The sequence below is a fragment of the Gorilla gorilla genome, chromosome 2 (assembly GCF_029281585.2).
Source record: "Gorilla gorilla gorilla isolate KB3781 chromosome 2, NHGRI_mGorGor1-v2.1_pri, whole genome shotgun sequence".
Taxonomy (NCBI): domain Eukaryota; kingdom Metazoa; phylum Chordata; class Mammalia; order Primates; family Hominidae; genus Gorilla; species Gorilla gorilla.
In genome coordinates, this window is record NC_086017.1 from 184,184,082 (window position 1) to 184,204,995 (window position 20,914).

Sequence of the window (20,914 nt, forward strand, 5' to 3'; positions counted from 1 at the left end):
TGAGATCTATGGTAAGAACAAAACTATCCATAAAATTGTGAAGAAGGAAAAGGAAATTTGTATTCATTTTGCTGTAGCACCTCAAACTGCAAAAGTTATGGCCATAGTTCATGATAAGTGCTTAATTAAAATGAAAAAGGCTTTACATTTGTGGGTGGAAGGCATGAACAGAAAATGTGTTCTGACTGATGGCAACATGTTGCGTCAGCAAGCATTGAGTCTATACAAAGGCTTCAGCAAGGGATTTCCTGAAATGAATGACACCAAGCCATTTACTACACGTAAGGGATCGCTACACAGATTCAGGAATATGTTTGAACTGAAAATTATAAAGATTACTGGAGAGGCTACCTCTGCCAATGAAGAAGCTGTTGCTCTACTTCCAGCAGAGTTGAAAAAGTTTATTAAAGACAAAGGATACCATTCAACAAAGCCAGTCTTCAATTGTGTGAAACCTGGATCTTCTGGAGGAAAATATCCAGTAGAACTTGCATTTGTCAAAGTGCAAAGGAAGCACAAGGGCATAAAACATGGAAGGACAAATTAATTTTGGTACTATGTAGCAATGCTGCAGGGCATATTGTAAAGCCAGGCACAGTGAACAGAGAGAAGAACCCACATACTATTAAAAAATGAAAACAAAAATTATCTGCCACTGTTCTGGCAACATAATCAGAAAGTGTGGGTGACAGCCATCTTGTTTATGGAATAATTCCACCAATCCTTCATCCCAGAAGTGAAAAAAAAAACTTAGAAAAAGAAGAGTTGGAGTTTAAAGCCCTATTAATAATAGACAATGTACCCAGCCATCCTGAATCTGTTTGCCACTAAAATGAAAATGTTGAGGCTGTATTTTTAACTCCGTATACCACCTCATTCTTTCAGCCGCTTCACCAGAGCATCATCCAGTTCATCAAGGCCACGTGCACGCACTTGGTATTTTATCTCACTTAATCAGCAATTGATGTAGACCCTAATCTGGACAATGTCATGCTGTAAATCATTCACTATTACTGGTGCAATAACATTTACCAAAGCTGCAATGGATAAGTTAAAACCAGAAATCATAAATGCCTTCTGGAAGAACTTACAGAGTAAAGCTGTGAATGATTTTAAAGGCCTCTTGGGGATAAATGGAAGTTAGGAAAATCATTTATGCAGCAAGACAAGGTGATAGGGAGAGATTTGCCAACATGCATGATGAAGAAGTGGAAGAGCATATTGAAGGCCATTGATAAGTGTTAAAAAATGAAGAATTAGAAGAGCTTGTTGAGTCATTTACAGACAGAAGACTGTGAAAAAGAAGAAACTGAAGTAGAATCAGCCATGTGCACTTACCAAAATATGCCATGGTGCTTCTAATGGCACAGATAGTAAAGGAAAAAATTATGGAATACTCTTTTCTGATAGAATGCAGCATTACAGCCACCCATATGATCACTAAAGGATTACAACCTCTGCAGCAACACTCTGATGAGTTAAAAAGAAAGAGATAATAATGTCAGATTACAATGTTCTTTCAAAAGGATTTGGCAAAAATCAACCAACCAACCAACCAAACAAACAAACAAAAAACCAAAAACCGTCAACTATCAAGGATCCCCAATCATCAACACTGTCTGCTTCTCATATCCAACCATTGACTTTGTCATGGCTTGATGACTCAGGATCACCTGAAGTAGATAATCCTCCTTCTGACATAACATCAGAAGGTCAATAGTAGCATAACGATACTTCACAATGCCTAGGTCATTCACCTCACTTAATCTCATCACACAAGCGTTCTTACATCATCACAAGAAGGATGAGTACAGTACCATAGGATATTTTGATATTTTGAGAGAAAGAGACAGAAAGAGGGAGAGAGTGTGTGTGAGAGAGAGAGAGAAAAAGAGAGATGGAGAGGGAGAGACAGAGAGAGACCATATTCACATAACTTTTATTACAGCATATTGTTCAATTGTTAGCTATTGTTGTTAATCTCTTGTGTCTAACTTATAAATTACAGTTTATCCTAGGTATGTATGTATAAGAAAAAACATAGTATATATAGAATTTGGTACTATCCACAGTTTCAGGAATCCCCTGGGCATCTTGGTATGTATCTCCTGAGGATAAAGGTAGACTACTGTGCTATTATATTGTTTATATTTATTAACTTAAAAGATGAACAACAGTTGCCCATTTGGAGGGAAATTTTGTGGTTGGAGAATAGGGATAGAAAGGAGCCGTTACTCTACACAATTTTGTACCTCGAATTTTGAACTGTGTAAATATATTACCTATTCAAAAAATGAAAGAGTAATTTAAAATGGATAAAACAAAAGCAACAAGTGGCACAGCACATCTCCTTGTGATAGTCATGTTGTGTGGGGGTGAGCTGATGATTTACCCGAGAATCCCACTGTGCTTGTTCCTGTCATCAGCATGCGCTTATGGAGAGGTCAAAATTCCATCACAGGCACCTACGCCCCTCTCTAGCTTCAGCTAAGCCTCTGGGATTCATTTTAATCTTTTCATATTTCTCCTTTCACAGCCTAAATTAACAAGTGGCAGTGGGCAGCAACTGTGTGATTCCCTAAATGGAAGTCCCCACATAGAAGTTGGTGTTCTCTGAATGCTTCTTTGAAGAACTGTGCCTAAATTAATCAGCCCACAAACAGCAGTCTGGGACCTGTTTTAGAATGCACTCCCAGTGTTCACGCCACTAAAGCTGAGAGAAATATACAATAACTCAGTTTTAAAGTATCTGTGAGGATACCTCTCTATGGGAGCCAGAAATGCTGAGCAGGCCCCTTAGTGTCAGCAGTGGTCTCCTGTTGCCTCAAATATCACAGCACAATATTTCAGTGACTTCTTTCGCTTAAGTGGATACTTGATTGCTGTTTTCATAACCCAAATAAGTAATAGGATATTCAGTTCATTTATAATTTGAGGCTAGTATTATGGCTGAGCTACTTTAAACCAGCTTGGGTATATTTTTTTTGGTCCATTGCTGAATGAAATTTTAAAGTTATAAAATAATTGAAATAAAAACAAAAAAACCAGCTGGTGTGAAGCTACCAGCTTTCAACACTGACACACTATAAAGGCATCAGAAAGTGTGAATATTGTTTCATTAGTTTTCACTTTTCATCGTTCTGCTTGGCATTTTAAAATATTTATTTGTGTGTTTAAAACTGTACATGCCAACAAATAATTATCATCCTTATCTCAAAGCCAGTTCTAGGAAACATCCAAAATAGAGTGTATTAAAAGCACAGATCACATAAACAGCACACACACACACACACACACACACACACACACACACACACACACACACACAGAGTAAATTCTTGTTTATCAATTTTTACAATTAATTTTAAAAACACAAGGTAAATAAGGGTAGCTACTCCATTAAAAAGATGTGCTTACCACTATGTGTACTGGTATGTTTCCTCTGAAGTGGTCATAAACAATTATTTAGTAATGTTTCAAATATCAACAACAAGAGAAAAATTCAATAAATATAAATGAACATGTCAAAATATACAAACAACCTTGCTAACTTTAAAGGTGTATTACAAAAGCAATTTATCTCCATAACAGTTTACATAATTCTAATAAACCTCACAGGTTTTCTATTAGTGCTGCATGTACATAGGAAAAATGATGCAGGAGAGGTGTGAGTAACTAAAGGAAGAAAATTACCCTTACACTTTACTGGGTATGAAAGACTCCTTTCTTTTTTCCTTTAGGCTAGGGCTTGCTGAGCTTTGAAGAAGACTTCCAGTGCAAGTGGATTACATATTGACCTCACCTGGCCTAGATCGTTGACCAACTGGAATGGTAGGGGGGATAATACTTGCTGCCCCAAGCATGTTTCACCCCCTCTTTGAATGAGACACTCCAAAAGCCTCATTCCAATTGTGCTGGAAATCTCTCCTCTCACTGCTGCTCACTCTCACGTACAGGGCAATGTAAACAAATTACTCTATACCCTAATCAAAAGTTTGAATATTCTCTCCACCGTTTTCAACTTAAGCTGGGTTCTCAAAGGAGCCCACATCCCCTACAGTCTCCATCACATGGAGGTTTTTGTCTTTCCTGTCCCTCAGTACAATATTACAGAACACTATGTCATCTATATATTCTACTGTTGCTAACCCTGTCACCTACCAGACTTCCAATTATTTTCCCTCATTTACTAAGGCTTGACACCTGGATTATCGTCATCTTTGCTCTTTGTCCTGACATCATCTGAGTGAGTTCAGATATCTGGCTGTGAATGGATCTTCTAACATCCTGGCCCTTCACATTTTTATCTCCTCAACTCCTCTCTAGCTTTGCAACCCAATCCCATGAAATTGCTTAACCTCTCAAAACCTATACTCTAGATCCAAGAGTACTACTCCTGGACCAAACCTCCAAGCCTTTCATCTCTTTTACTCCCATATTCTCTAACATCTTTCCTTTCATCTTTAGTCCCTGAACCACTATGTGTTCTCTTCACTGGATGCTTTCTTCTGTCCTCTCCTACCCAGCCCAGACCCACAATCCACCATTGCAACCACCCTGTCATCATTAATCACAATTAATGGTTCTCCCTTCTCATTCTTCTCATCAAAACCTCAAGTCTGAGTCAATAAAAACTTTTGGATTCTCAGAGAGACATTAGACAAAATCATATAACTGCAGTTTATTTTCATGTAGATTCATGATCCCTTTCCTCAGAGAGGTCCTGAACCCTTCCCCTTATTCCTACTCACCTCCTATATAATTTCTCTCTGTAGTCTGTCTAATCTTGGGTTTCAAGTCTCAAATTCCTCATTTGCTTTCAATTCAATTAAAATACATTTAAGCTAAGAATTTTCTCAACTTATTTTCTACCCAAAGAACTCTTCCTATCTCAATGGTACAGGTTCTTATATGTTCAAATATTATTGTGTTAGGTCATTCTTGCATTGTTATAAAGAAATACCTGAGGGTGGGTAATTTATAAAGAAAAGACGTTTAATTGGCTTATGGTTCTACAGGCTTTACAGGGAGCATGATGCTGGTATCTGCTTCTGGTGAGGCCTCAGGGTGCTCTTACTTATGGTGGAAGGCTAAGCAGGAGCAGGTATGTCACATGGCAAGAGCCAGAGCAGTTGGTGGGGGAAACACGGGTAGGTGAAGGTGCCACAAACTTTTAAACAACGAGATCTCATGAGAACTCACTCACTATTGTGAGGACAGCACCAATCCTTGAGGGATCCACTTCCAATACCCAAACACCTCCCCCCAGGCCCCACTTCCAACTTTAGGGATTACATCTCAACATGAGATTTGGAGGAGACAGCCAAATTGTATCATTCCACCTCTGCCCCCACAAATCTCATGTCCTTATCACATTAAAGAAACATAATAATGTCTTGCCAATAATCCCTCAAAGTCTTAACTCATTTCAGAATTAAGTCACAAGTCCCAAGTCCCAAGTCAAAAGTCAAAAATCTCATTTGGGAATGAATTCCTTCCAATATGAGCCTGTAAAATATAAACAAGTTATTTACTCCCAAGATACAATGGAGGTACAGACACTGGGTAAGTATCTCAAATAAAAGGGAGAAATCAGCCAGAAGAAAAGGGCTATATGCCCCATGCATGTCTGAAACCCAGAAGGAAGTAACTAAATCTTAAAGCTCTAAAATAATCTCCTTTGCCTCCATGTCTCACAACCATGGCAATCCCAATATAAGGGGTGGGCTCCCAGGGCCTTAGGAAGCTCTATTCCTGGGGCTTTGCAGGGTTAAGCCCCTGTGGCTGCTCTCATGGATTACAGTTGAGTGCATGATGCTTTTCCATGTGTCAGGCACAAGCTGCTGGCGGTGCTATTGTTCTGGGGTCTAGAAGGTGGTGGCCCCCTTTCCATAGCTCCACTAGGCAGTGACCCAGTAGGAACTCTGTGTGGGGGGTCCAACCCCACATTTCCCCTCTGCACTGCCCTAGCAGAGCATCTCTGTGGGGGCTCTGTCCCTGCAGCAGACTTCTGCCTGGACACCCAGGCTTTTCCATACATCCTCTGAAATCTGGGCAGAGGCTGCCAAACTTTCTTCACTCTTGCACTCTGCACACCCACAGGCTTAACACATGTCAAAACCACCAAGGCTTATGGCTCCAACCCTCTGGAGTGGCAGCCCAAGCTGTACTTGAGGGCTTTTGAGCTGCAGCTGGAGCTGGAATGGCCTGGATGCAGGGAAAATTGTCCTGAGGCTGTACAGGGCAGTGGGGCACTGGCTCTAGGACATGAAACCATTATTTCCTCCAGGGCCTCAAGGCCTGTGATAGGAGGGGCTGCTACAAAGATCTCTGATAAGTTTTTGAGGCCTTTCCCCCATTTTCTTGGCTATCAGCACCTAGCTACATTTTAGTCATGCAAATCTTTCTAACAAGTGGTTGCTCTGCAGCCTGCTTGAATTCCTTTCCTGACAATGCTTTTTCTTTCTCTGCCACATGGCCAAGCTGCAAATTTTTCACTTTTATACTCTGCTTCCCTTCTAAATATAGAGTGCAACTTTAAGTCATTTATCTGCTCCTGCATCTGACTACAGGCTCTTAGAAGCAGCCAGGCCTTATCTTGAATGCTTTGCTGCTTAGAAATTTCTTCTGCTAGATACTCTAGGTCATCACTCTTAAGTTCAAACTTCCACAGATATGCAGCCAAGTTCTTTGCTAAGGCATAACAAGGGTGACCTTTGCACCAATTCCCAAAAAGTTCCTCATTTCCATCTGAGACTTCATCAGGCTGGACTTCACTGTCCATATCACTATTAACATTTTGATTACAATTATTTAACCAGTTTCTAAGAAGTTCTAAAGTTTCCCTCATCTTCCTTTCTTCTTCTGAGCCCTCCCAAACTCTTTAAACCTCTGCTCATTACCCAGTTCCAAAGTCGCTTCCACAATTTTAGTTATCTTTATAGCAGTGCCTGACTCCTCAGTACCAGTTTCTGTGTTAGGCCATTCTTGCATTGCCATAAAGAAATACATAAGTTTGGGTAATTTATAAAGAAAAAAAGGTTTAGTTGGCTTACAGTTCTACAGGATTTACAGGAAATATGGTGCTGGAATCTACTTCTGGTGAGGTCTCAGGTTGCTTTTAATCATGATGGAAAGTGAAGCAGGAACAGACACATCACATGGTGAGTGCAGGAGCAAGTCAGGGGGAGGTGCTACAAATTTTTAAATAACCAGATCTCTTGAGAAATCACTCTCTTGAGGACAACACCAAGCCATGACCCAAACACCTTCCACCAGTTCCCAACTCCAGCACAGAGGATTACATCTCTGCATGAGATTTGGAGGGGACATCCAAGCCATATAATTTATCTTTCCATCTGTCTCCAGACCCCCATCCTTTTAAACATTTTTAGAGATTTCACCCTTTCAATCATATTTTTCTTGACTTATTCCCTCTCTCTGTGGACTCTTTCAATATAATAATGGCCAGGGTTCATATTCTGAAAGAATTTGAAAATCAGCCCATCATTTTGCATTTCCCTTAGGCTACTGTCCCATTTCTATTTTCCTTTTAAAGCAATTCTATAGGTCATGCTGTCCACTTCTTTTTCCAAACTTAATTTTGCTTCTGGAAGTTGGCTTTGTTCAGAAAGGCTGTGCCCTACAAGACCAGTTTTCCCTGGATTACAAACAATAAAGTCAGCTTTTAATTTCAGATGGTGGTCTATTCTTTTAACATGAGTCATTGAAACTACATCATATGCTCCACTATATAATGAGGGCAAAGACTAATTGTGCCAATACATACAATTTTGCGGTAAAAATTATGCTTGCTAAGTTTTAGTTGGCATCCTGAACACATAGTTAACATAGTTAGCCCAACTTTTCAGGTCAAAACTATTTCATCCCTGGGCTTGTTAAACTAGAGGGTGTTCAGACCCATTCTTGAGAAAGGAGGCTTCCTGGTTGGGTTGCAGTGATAACCATTAAAATTGTTCTCTCCAAAGACCCTTGACAGTCAAACAGGTTATTCTTTACTCTTACTGCTACTTCTAGAAACTCTGTAACTAGCAATTTCCTCAAAACCTTGAGTCCATGAGGAGTAACGTATTACAGTTTTCTCTCAATTAATTTCTTAATCTCAGAGATAGTCCTTTCTGAATTATTCACACTTCTCCAAAATTCTTTCCTCATCCTTATTTTCCTTTTACAGTTCAGGTGGCTTCAGGTACTGATGACCCTTCAATGTCTGTCTTTGGTCATGAACTTTCCCCTGTGCTTCCGGCACGTTTCCAGCTAACAAATGTGCTCCTCCAACTGGGCTTGCCAGCAGCCTTCACATGCAATATATCCAAAGTTGCATTCACTAACTCTGCAAATTTTCCTCCCTCCCTCCCTCTTTTCCTCCCTCCCTCCCTGTCTTCATCCCTCCCTCTCTCCCTTCCTCCCTTCCTTCCTTCCTTCCTTCCTTACTTCTTTCCTTTCTCTCTCTCTTTTCCTCTGTGTTTATATTTCTATTTCTAGATAGATAAAGATATATCTGGATATGTAACAAAGTTTTTACAAAGTAAAACTTACCTTCCAATGTTCAATGAACTCTGATTTTTTTATTGTATTGAATTTTTATTCTATTCCATTCCTTTCTATGATTTCAATTAAACATAATGCGGATTGCAATCCATTAAATTGATTTTACAACCCAGCAATGGGTAATAACACAGAGACTGAATACTATATTTTCTCTATATATACACTGGAGTGATAAAGCAAAATTAAAAATTAGACTTCATCATTCCCCATGTTGATCCTTTCTGAAGGCGTTTTGTTGCCTGCTGCATAAAATCTCAGAAGGCATGCATGGCCCCTGACAACCTGCCAGCTTTTTCAGCTTTATTTCTCCCTATTTGTTCTTCCCTGCATTTACTACCATAGCAACACCCAATTCCTTCCTATTTTACCTTGGTGTTTTCTCTTTATATTCTCTCATACCTTTACCCCTCTAGCTGTTTTCCCCTAAAATCAACACGTGGATTATGGCAAATAAAATGTCTACTATATTTTAGATGTAACTAAAGAATAAATAAGGAGCTATGATTGTGGGGTTGAAATCCGATGCTTCCCTGTAGCTCCTGCAGTAACCAGCACAATGTTGCTAATGTAGTAACTACTCAATAAATATTTTTATGTCCTTTGCTGATTCCCAGTGGATCCATTTGTCATAACTTTCCTGCCCAAGAACTCACCTATTGCCTTCAACACCAATTCCAATGTCCTCTTCCTGATTTAGATCCTCCAGAATCTCACTCTATCTATCCACCCTTATTTTATGATAATGTCTTTCTCTGGCTTGCTCATCACTTTGCTGCCCTTCTGTTTTATCCTTCTTTCATCAAGTTCACCATCCTTCTAGTAATGTTTCACACATCATACTCATCTTCCTTCCCCTCTCCCTCCCTACTTTTCCATTTCGCTATTTATGTTTCGAGGTTCACTCCAAAATCCTATCTTTTCCATTGGTACTTCATATATTTTAATCTATGTATCTTTAATAAGGATAATAAGAGTTTCCAATCCACTGGTTGGTTGTGAGAATTAGATAGGTTAATATAGATAAAGTGCCTGCCACACAGTTTGTGTTCATATTGTGTATATCATAGACTCCACTGAACTTTCTCATGCTAAGCCTTTGTTCTGTACAGCCATTGCCCATCACTGAACACTTAATAGATTTCTAATTGTCTTACCATTATAAGACTTCTTTCTAAAACCTGACTCAAATTCCTTGAAAACCAAAGCCCTGTCATATCACATCCTCTTACCCCAATGTCACTCTTACAGTGACATTGTAGTGACTTAATAAACTGTGGTTGATTTCTTGGTATAATTTGCTCTGTAAAATCAATGATCAATTATTCATAGGTGAATATCATCACCATCATCATCATCCACCCAAACAACAGTCTAGAAGATATTTATTTATAGATATGTAATATATTTTAGTAGTGGCATTCAAGTATATATGAATCCAGTGTTCTAGGTATTCATAACAATTCCTACAAAACAAGGGAACCACACTGAGTGTGATGAAAATCTCTCTCTCTCTATTTTTTTTTTTTTTTACTCCCTAAGTAGCTACATCCTATTCTCTGATAGAAACAGAATCATCTCTTAGGCAGAAACAAAGTCTTCTCTATTTTAGTGAATGTCAAATGAGGCAAAAGAAGAGTTACATAATTTGGTGGAAGTTGAAACTAAATTTTCCTTTAATATTTTTCTAGATAACCTGAATTGAAAAAGCAAATGCAACTTCACTCTGCATTACATTTTTGTGAACACATTAAAGTGGATCTCATCTACTCACTATTTCAGAGTCTGTTTAACTATGAAGTTGTATGTGTAGGAAGGCTGGAATGGGGTGCGTAACAGAGGAAAGAGACGGAATTGCTGTTTTTAAGTCTATTTGGTTTCAGTAGACTTACACACATTTGGAAAGTTGGATGGTGGAAGAAATGTTTTGCAACATGATCCAATACTTAAGTCAGAATCATCTGACTTAAATTTTTCTGGATGTCGTCCCCAAACAGTCTTCAAATTGATTACAATTTAGGGTTGTGTAAGACTTCATGACAATTGGTTAGGTATTGATTCAGAAGAATGACAGAATTAACTATATTTAAAAATTTCATTAACATTTACTGTCATTTGAATCAAACACATAATGACCACCTGTAAACTATGGAAATAATCCCACTGATGAAAAAGATCTTCCTCAGCTTCCTATGGATTAATTGTTCATTTTTTTCAGTGAAGTTTTCACTTGTGGGATGAATTTAAAGTTTCAGAGACACACACTATCTAACCACTGGCCCAAGTTCAGTGTCAATCTATTTTTTAGTATTAATAGAAAAGTAGTCATTAAGTAAGTTAATTTGTTTTTTAAATGAATATGAGATTATTTTCAGTATAAATTTTCAGAGTAAATTTTCATGACAATTTACATTTTTATATAATATTTTTAAATAGCTTTGTATATTTATTAATTCTCTTTTAAAAGTCACATATGGGTTAAAACCTATTGTGATTTTAAAAGAGAAGGAAGTGATGAGTATTTTCAATGCTAGTGGTTCTCAATGTTAAGCTGCTCCATAGTCAACCTGGGATTGTAAAAATACCAATGTTCCAGGAATGATCATTGCCTGGACCCCAGATAATTGTACTGGACTCTCTGAGAGTGGGTTTGGGCATCTGTGTATATCTAATAGCTCCCCAGGCAATTGTAATTATAAAGTCATATGCTGCATAACGATGTTTTGGTCAATGACAGACTGTATATATGACAGTAGTCCCATCAGATTATAATGGAGCAGCCCTATACAGGTGTACCATTTTTTATTTTTCATACCTTATTTTCACTATATCTTTTCTATGATTAGATACACAAATACTATTGTGTTACAATTGCCTACAGCACTCAGTACAATAACATGCTTCGTAGCCTAGAAGCAGTAGGCTCTACCATATAGCCTAGGTGTGTAGTTGACTATGCCATCTACGCTAGTGTAAGTGCAGTCTATTGTGTTTGCACAATGACAAAATTGCCTGACACATTTCTCAGAATGTATCTCTATTGTTAGCTACGCATGACTGTATTAAGAACCTACGACGTTCATAATCTTTTTTTATGGAATGTGATTCTCTTTTCATTTGTAAAGTGATACAAATTATAGTGTAGGCTTATTTATTGAAAATTCTCCTCCTAAACCCCTCTTCCATACTCTACTACCATCTAAGTAATGGGAAAACTCTGTGTTCCCCGAGATGGTCAATGCCTACCTCCCGACCCTCATTTGGCCCCCTCTTCCACTCTTCCTGTCCTTTTGATTCTCTCCAAATCCCTCTTCACAACTTCTCCCATGTTATGGGGGCTGCATACAAATAGGAACTGTGGCTCTTCCCCTGCTGTGTCAATGGCTGCTTTTGTGTGGGAAAGGGAGGGAGACTTAGCATGAGTCAGATGAGTCAGACGGTGGGTGTGCAGCACAGCCAGGACCATGTGGATAAAAAGCCTCAATAGTAAGGAAGAGTGGCCCATCAAATTGAGTAATTGCCTCAGATATATCTCCTATTTCTCATCCCTTTTTAATAATACTAAGCCTGAAAAATATTTTGTTCCTTTAATCAATAATCAACTCTCGTCTATGTATCTTAAATCTTCTAATTTGTTTTTTATTCCATCGGGGTTAGGATGATAACCATTGAAGGTAAATAAATTACACTAAAATATGTTGGATATCTTTCTAAACGTCAACTTAAAGATCACATTTCAGAAAAAAAATCTTTTAAAATATAAGCAATAACACACTAAACAAAAAATAAAAATACATTACCCTAAAATGTAAATGAAGTCTTGGAATTCAGGCAAGCAAGACCCAATTCCTTGTCTCTACACTTTGGATCCTTGAAGGCAGAAACTGCATTTTATTTATATTTGTATTTCCAGCATCTAGCATTATGCCAGGTTAAAATAGCTGGTAAATGCTAGTGGTATTAACACACTTTTTTTCTTATAATGGCAAATTTTAATTTTCTAGAGATTTGTATTATTTAATCAGTGTTTAATTATTATAAGGTATAATTAAACACATTGATTATACAAATGTATGTAATAATACTTTTATCTTATTTTTGGGGGTTAAAAGGGAAATTCATTTCGTATTTTCCTGTATGTTTGCTAGCATTTTCCAAATTTTTTTAAATCATTAAATACTTATTAGTTATGGTGTCCCTGTATGGAACAACGACAACAACAATCAAGTTAAAATCTGAAATGTCTAATCTTGAACATGAAGAGTTCACAGTCAGTTTTTACTTGACAACTAAGAAACAATGGGCTATCTCTAGAATGACAATTTGTGCATTTAAGTGAAGGCTTATATTTGTGCGAGAGGCAGTTAGTAGTTCAAAATAGTGTTTGGTTTAGATCACTGCTTCTCAAGGGAAAATAAAGTAGAACATGATGCATTACTTTGTCCCTTGCTTTGGTTAAATTTTAAATATAATTAAAAGAAGACTAGAAATTGTTAATGTTAATCAAAGAGTTTGGGCTATGGATGTTAAACAATGTTGGTAAACACATAGTTGGGCAAAATCCTTTGGAATGTTAAGCTTTAAATTAAACACATACCATACTGGGAAATGAGGTACTTGAGAAGTACAGTGACAACTTGTACATGAATTTAGATTTCATTATGTTTTTCAATAAACAATTCTTGATATTCTATGTGAAAGCACCTTATTATCTATCATTTCTACTTAATGGCATTCTAAGCGGCTAAGAAAGTTGCTCAAACTCACATAGCATCAGCGCAGCATCAAACACAGATAATCTGACTCCAAATTCAGTGCCCTGTCCATCACAGCTCTGGAGCCCTGCAGCCACTTAGGACTACGTGAGCTACTGCTTACTGCTAATTTACTAGAGGGGCAATGGCAGTCACTTGAGAACCTACTAGTGGTTTGGTATAAATCCTTCTCAGAGTTGTCCCTGGACCAGCATTATGAACATCATTTGGGAACTTATTTGAAATGAGGCATCTGGTGTCCCGCTACAAACATAATGCATCTGAATCTGCATTTTAAACAAGATTACTATAGAATTTTTATGCACGTTACAGATGAAAAGCAGGAGTGTAAAGAAGTCCAGATGTGAAATCAGGGGACCTGAATTCCATCTCAGCCCTGCCACAGACTAGCCATGACACTTTAAGTAAGTTATTTAATTTTTTTAGAGCATCAGTTTTTCTGCAAAATGGGGTGATAATATCCATCTTAGAGAGGGTTATTGCAATGATTGTATGAGTAAAAGTGCCTGGAACGTGAAACCCTGTCTCTACTAAAAATACAAAAATTAGCCAGGTGTGGTGGCATGCGCCTGTAATCCCAGCTACTCAGGAGGCTGAGGCAGGAGAATCACTTGAACCCAGGAGGCAGAGCTTACAGTGAGCCAAGATCGTACCACTGCACTCCAGCCTGGGTGACAGAGCGAGACTCCATCTCAAATCAAAAAACAACAACAATAACAAAATGCCTGGAACCCAGCAGTAGTTTAAGAAATGCATACTGGATTCATATGCAAATCCACATATTGCAATGAGACAGCTCAGGCACTCAGAGAATTTGGTGAACCCCCAAATTTCTGATTATGTGGGACCAAAGAAATACCTGTGCTAGAATTTATTTAAATTAAGCTTTCTGAGATATCCACATTTTTGTGCTCTAGAGAGTTGCTACAGAGTTATTCTCAGCAGAGCAATTATAGGTGAGGCTGCCCTATAATGAGATATCTTTTCTACTTCATTAAATAAACCCCCTTGAATGGGCTCCAAAATGGACCTGTCTTATACCAAATTCCATTATCTTGGAAGTAATCTCATAAGAAGGTCCTGGTGTGGGTTCAATCATGTTGGATACCTAACATTTACCATAAAGAATGTGTTCTAGAACAGTGATTCCCAAAAGCTGGTTCTCAGACCAATGTTTTACCGATCCAAGGGAAAATAAAAAATAAAGACAACATAGCTTTTCATAAAATTGAAATATAACTATTTTTAAAATATCCTTCATTTTGAGAGTATGACCTTTCTGTTTCTTTTTATCTTTCCTTCTAACTTTTATGGGTAAAACTGCTCCATATTTTATGATTCAATGGTGGTAATAGATGGTAATTTTTGTAATGTTCTTGTACAATACAAATGCAATGCCAACCCACTCTCCCCCTACACACACTTAAAACATTTTTTTATGGATCCTTGAAATGCAAAAATTCTGAACTATTGTTATAGAAACACCTGCTTAAGACGAAATTCTTTCCTATAAAATCAATGTTGGACATACAACATTTTAAATTATAAAATGTAGGGACCAAACTTCAAAGTGTTAATTGGAGGGCAAAATCACAGAGTGTAGTGCTCCTCAAACTTCAATGTGCACAAGGACCATCTGGAATTTGTTAAAATGCAGGTTCTGATTCTGCAGGTCTGGCAAGGTCTAGAATTTTGTATTTCCAACCAACTCACACTTAGAGTAGCAGAGGCACACTGGTGAGCCCTGAAACCAGATAACCGGATCCCGACTCCACCACCTCTAGCTTTTGACCCTTGAGCAAGTTACTTAACCTGTCCACCCTTGGTTTTCTCATTAGTAACACAATAATAATAACAGTACTACCTCATTGGCTTGTTGTGAGAATAAAATGGAATAATGAATGTAAATAATCCCAGAATGTAAAATATAGTACCTGACACATACAAAGAGCTCCATAAATGTGAGTTATTACTTTAACTTCACACACCAGCGACTGGAGCGCCAAGATATTAAAAAAAGATTAGCACCTCAAGGGGCTGCTGCATGATGAAATCAGAGGAATTGAAAGTTCTGGTTGGTAATGGATGGGTCTTGTTCTGTCTTCTTTGATGGGTTTAATGGGATTGTTTGAAGATGTGTATCTTAAAGGTTACATATAGATTTGTTCTAATTCAGAAGGTGGAAGCCTCTTAATTATTAGGATCCTATGATTAAGATTGAAATGGTGGTGTTGTTTAAGTTGCATGCTATGAAGTTAGAAAAACCTTTGATAATTTCTTTGAGTGTCGTTCCAATAAGTGACAAAAAATATGATTACTGCATCTTCTGTCCTTTATGTATTCCTAATTTATTAATCTTTTCCTACTTTTTGTTGACAGCCAAGCAATTTATTACATAGTAGTATGTATCGCCTAATATGCAAATACAACTATTTGAGGCAGTCATATTTTTTAAAATAGAATCACTACTGTTTTTATAGTGGGGAAATTTGTATAGTTGTCTTTTAAAAATTGCAGGGAATAGTATCTAGGCATGACAATATAAAATAATATGAATTTGTGTTTTTATCTTCAGCTTACACCTTTTGCCCTTATTGGTTTAGCTTCTGGTGTGAATACAAACATAAGAGCATACGATGACTGTTTTTAATAAAACTTGAGAAAGATTGATGAAGTGGTCATAGAGCTAAGGACCAATTTTACCCACATAACTGGTTCACCTTTATACAGTAAAAAGAAAGCATGCAAAAATAAGTTATTTCATTAAGCATGTTTACACAAATGCCTGCTATGTTACAAAATCCTAAAAGGCTAAAGTTGACAGGTTTTTGGAAGTTAAACTGTTGTCTTCTGAATCATTTGACAACAGTTAAACTGTTGTCAAATCATATGCAATGATTTGACCTTAATCATTATAAAATGTTATCATAAATTTACCTATCTAGTGACTATGTTATGAAAATAAAAGGAGTTAGTACTTTGTCAAGAACACAAAGGAAACTAACACATAAACAAAACATTCCTAATGGGTTTATTAGATGCATTGGAAGTTGTTATGTCACTTAATAAATATTTAAATACCTCCAGGGCCTTTGCTCAGTTCTTACTTTTCTGTTTCTTTTTTGTGGTCTCACTTTTAACCACAACCAGTCCTCTACACACTCTTACAGCTGACTTTGTACCACATATTTGGCAACCATTCTAAATGCCTCTGCTGGGCGCAGTGGCTCATGCCTGTAATCCCAGCACTTTGGGAGGCCGAGGCGGGTGGATCACCTGATGTCAGGAGTTCAAGACCAGCCTGGTCAATACGGTGAAACCCTGTCTCTACTAAAAATACAAAACTTAGCCGGGCGTGGTGGCAGGTGCCTGTAATCCCAGCTGCTCGGGAGGCTGAGGCAGGAGAATCACTTGAACCTGGGAGGCAGAGGTTGCAGTGAGCTGAGATTGCACCACTGCACTCCAGCCTGGGCAACAGAGCAAGACTCCATCTCAAAAAAAAAAAAAAAAAAGAGTCTCATAACACTTCCCTCATAGCAAGCCTTCTATGGGAGAGATGCTACTTATCCTTTACCTATTTTCTCCTTCTTTCTCAGTAACAGAACTTCAGAATGTTAGAGCCATCTGGAATAAAGACCATATTTCTCAGCCTCCCTTGCAGGTATGTGTGGCCACATGATTAAATTTTGATTAATGGGAAAAAAATGAAAATGGTGTGCTCGTGGAGACACTGTGTGCCTCTCTTTTTCCTTTTTCTCATTTTTGGCTGGATAGAATGTGTATTTGATGACACCAGCAGGAATGATTATTTTGGATCATGAAGTCAAGGCCACTTCTTAGGAAAGGAGATATAACCTGGCACCCTGACCATCATACCATATCAGCCCTTGACTACCAACATTTATGTATGAGAGAAATAAACTTCTACCTTCCTTCAGACACTTATTTTGCAGCCAAACCTAACCCTAATGTATCCACACTCAAATACTTGCTGCTGTGTCTATCAAGTGTGATCATTATCATTGTGCCTTGGCTTCTGTCGTCCATCCTATCTTATTCAAAGCCATGTTAGGACTTAAGGAAAAGGGAGAGATGCTTTAAATGATATGTGAGAGCACTCAGTATTAATAAAGTTAAATTTAGAAGTTAAATTCGGGAAAAGAAAAGAAAGGCTGAAAAGGCTACAAATCTTTTCTATTCCCAGTAGCTTTGTTTTTTTGAGACATTCTAGCTAAGATTTCAAAGTTAACTCCCTAGATAATTAGACAAAAGCTAGGCCAGATGTCTAAGCTAAGTTTTGGTTTCAAAATAATTATTTTTGTTAATTATCAGTAATTAGTGTCAGCATCCAAAACTTTCCTTAAAACCCTGGGAGAGAGAAGGAGAGCAGGAGAGAGAAAAAAAAGAGGTAGCAGGGAAGGAGAGAGAGAGAAACACAAGCATTATGCAGTACAATTATATTTTAGGTTTAACAAAACCTGATTCAAATTTTATAATTTTGAACACTGGGTTTTATGGAAAACTGGGTATTTTCTTTCATTTAACGCAGATGTCTTTTGCTTTTACCTAAACTTAATTTGAAGCTTTTACAGTAGCTAAGAAAAGATGCCTTTCTTTTTTCTTGCCAAAATGATTATTTTTCTTTATCTATAAAATTATACCTTTAACCCTCCCTGCACCAGGAAAATAAATTTCAGCTGAAGATGGCCCTGGCAGAATGGCCTGGTATTCTTTGTAGAGTCTTTCATTAGCATTCTTTTCCTAGACGAAGGCTGCAGAGCTTTAGCTCAAAAGACTGTTCAAAAGAACAGAGGGTTCTTTTGGTGGTTTGTGGATAATATGGATTTTTCCAGCACTTATTAGATAGCTTAGAAGTTTACGTAGTGCATCACATTTCCCTTATTTGTGTAGATGACCCTTTATGAGAACAGAAATATTTATAGATGCATCTATTTGTGTGCTACCTAATTACTTCATATCTACTCAGGTCTGTTTTTGTACATAGCACCTTTTAAAATATTTAGGGGCACCATTGTCTGGTATCATCTATTAATAATTCATTGTAACTGTAGTCATTTTAACCTGCAAGTAACAATGAAAATAATACCTTACTCTTTACATTGCACCACTTTCACGACAACATCTCACATTTGACTCCTGCTCACTCTCATCGCCCATGCTCAATTACTTTTGTGGGCATTTTTTTTTCTTTTTTTTTTTTTTTGAGACAGAGTCTTACTCTGTTGCCCAGCCTGGAATGCAGTGGTGTAATTATAGCACACTGCACTCTCGACCTCTTGGGCTCAAGAGATCCTTTCACCTCAGCCTCCTGTTGTAGCTAGTAGTATAGATGTGTGCCACTATGCCTAGCTAATTTTTACATTTTGTAGAGATAGGGTCTCACTATGTTACCCAGACTGGTCCGGAATTTCTGGCCTCAAGTGATCCTTTCACCTTGGCTTCCCAAAGTGCTGGGACTACAGGTGTGAGTCACCATGCCAGGACTTTATGGCATCTTTATTTAAATGTTTACTGGTTTGTCTTCCTCACCAGGTGTTTAGAGGGAAGGAACCATGTCTTCATTCATTTCTTTTTAAATAGCTCCAGTGCCCAGCAGGCATATATAGTATGCATTGAAATGTTTTTTTGTAAGATAGTTTTGTAAAATAAAATACGAAATATGCACTCATCAACATAGCAAGGCCAATGGTGCATACAGTTTGGTCCTTCTATAGGTACAGTATGTCATGAGCTAGTATAATTTTCCTACTACCTATTTTGTGTTTTAGTAGTGATTCTGAAGTTCATTTTAGTCCATGGGCTATTTTTTATGCCAAGGTATTCACAAACTTACCTGTTTACAGATAGGAAGATAATTATTCATAAAGATCACTAGAATGGGGAGAAAAATAAAGTTTGATGGTAAAGTAAAATGGTGTTATTTTGTTTGTAATAAGTATCACGTATAAATTATGAGCACATGCTAAAAAGTAAAGATGGTTATGTTTAATCATGAGGGTACTACATATCAAAAGTGGACAATTCATATACTCATTAACTGCCTATTTCTAGAGAATCTATATTCTACCCCCCACCATTGTACTAAAACTTTACGGCTTTTACAGGTGGGCAGCTAAGTGATGAAAGCAACTGCATTTTAAAAATATATCACCATTCACTTCAGGGTTTGTAAAAAGCATGAGGTATGCCTTTGGGGTTATTTCTATATATCAAGTGCACACAGGCATATTAATTTGCAGGCATAGCTTATTTATTTGCTTTATGTAAACTGGGAACTGCAAAATCCTAATATCATTACATATCCTCACCTCGTGATCACTGCTTATTACAGTATGGCCAGAACCCCTCAATGTAATTGCAACTTTCCATTTCATAGCTTCCTGTCACCAATCTATATTTTCTTTAATCCCATACCTCAAGTGCTGTTCTGAACTGTCCTGCTGCCAAGGCGTATTTCTTTTGTCTATAGCAAGAGCTGGCATCCTTTAAGGCTACCTGAAGCCATTTGTCAATCTGAGGCAGAAAGCTGAAATTATGTACACTCAAAGGGTCTACTATTCCAGCAGCTTGGCATGTTGGCTGACTCCCAGTAGACATGAAGGACTCTATAAACTCATAGCGAACACCCACTTCATCAATGTAGACCAACTTCATTTCCACATCCATTATGTTCTTTAAGGGGATGTGAGGCAGAGGCATGGTGATTAACTGATTGTCAAGTTCCGTTATCTTTGCCTCTTTCTTTCTAGTTGGCTTTTCTTCACCTTCTGCCTTCCGTTTAAAGGCTGCTCTCTCTAAATCATTGCTTTGTTTTTCTTTGATGCTCTTTGTCATTTTTATTCCTTCAAGTGTGATTTCTACCTGTTTACCTCCACAGTTTTTCTTAATCTCTTGTGACATTTCCGGGATGTTAGGTGGGTGCGCTAAGGTGGACATTTTCTTGCTTGTGTTTATCTTTGGAACAAGCTGATCATGATAGATCCTATTCACTGCATTCTCCAAACTCCTACTGCTTCCTGCATCCATCGATCCTGCCCAAAACTCCTGCAGAGGGGAGAAAAAGGAAAGTAATTAAGGCAATATTTTGAATTCCAGTGATTTAGACTATAGTCAAAGTCATTTTAAACACTATTTCATTCATTATTAGTATTTGTTGCCTTGTAAGTAAAACTGTATTTACATAATCTACTGACTATTTTAATAGAGGAGTATATGTGTCAGTCTCAAAACTCACCAAGATAAGAATTTGTTGTAAACACATCTAGACATTGTCTTAAAAAATGATCCTCTATGGCTGAATAACATCGAATGAATACGTTAATGGGGTATCCAAACTCAATGAATAGGAAAATTTTATACATAGCCACTGAGACAAGAAAAGCCAAAGTAAATCTATCTCAATATTAATTTCCTCAGAAAGGCAGGTGGTCTAGAACTCATTATAAAATACACTACTCACCTGAATAATAGACTTGGGAGTCTAAAGAAACCACAGCTGCTTCCTCTGAAAAGCTTCCAAAAATGTGAGCACAATCTTTCCTAAATTTGTT

At 37.6% G+C, this 20,914-nt stretch overlaps 1 protein-coding gene across 1 annotated transcript in view; it reads right to left on the reverse strand.

Moving 5' to 3' along the window:
* The window catches only part of SPATA16 (spermatogenesis associated 16), a 251,553-nt gene that overhangs the window by 207,629 nt on the left and 23,010 nt on the right, over positions 1–20,914 (reverse strand). The window contains exon 2 of the mRNA XM_004038022.5: positions 19,779–20,408. Within this exon, the coding sequence (XP_004038070.4) occupies positions 19,779–20,390 (612 nt within the window). The 5' untranslated portion in view covers positions 20,391–20,408. The remainder of the gene's footprint in view (positions 1–19,778; positions 20,409–20,914) is intronic.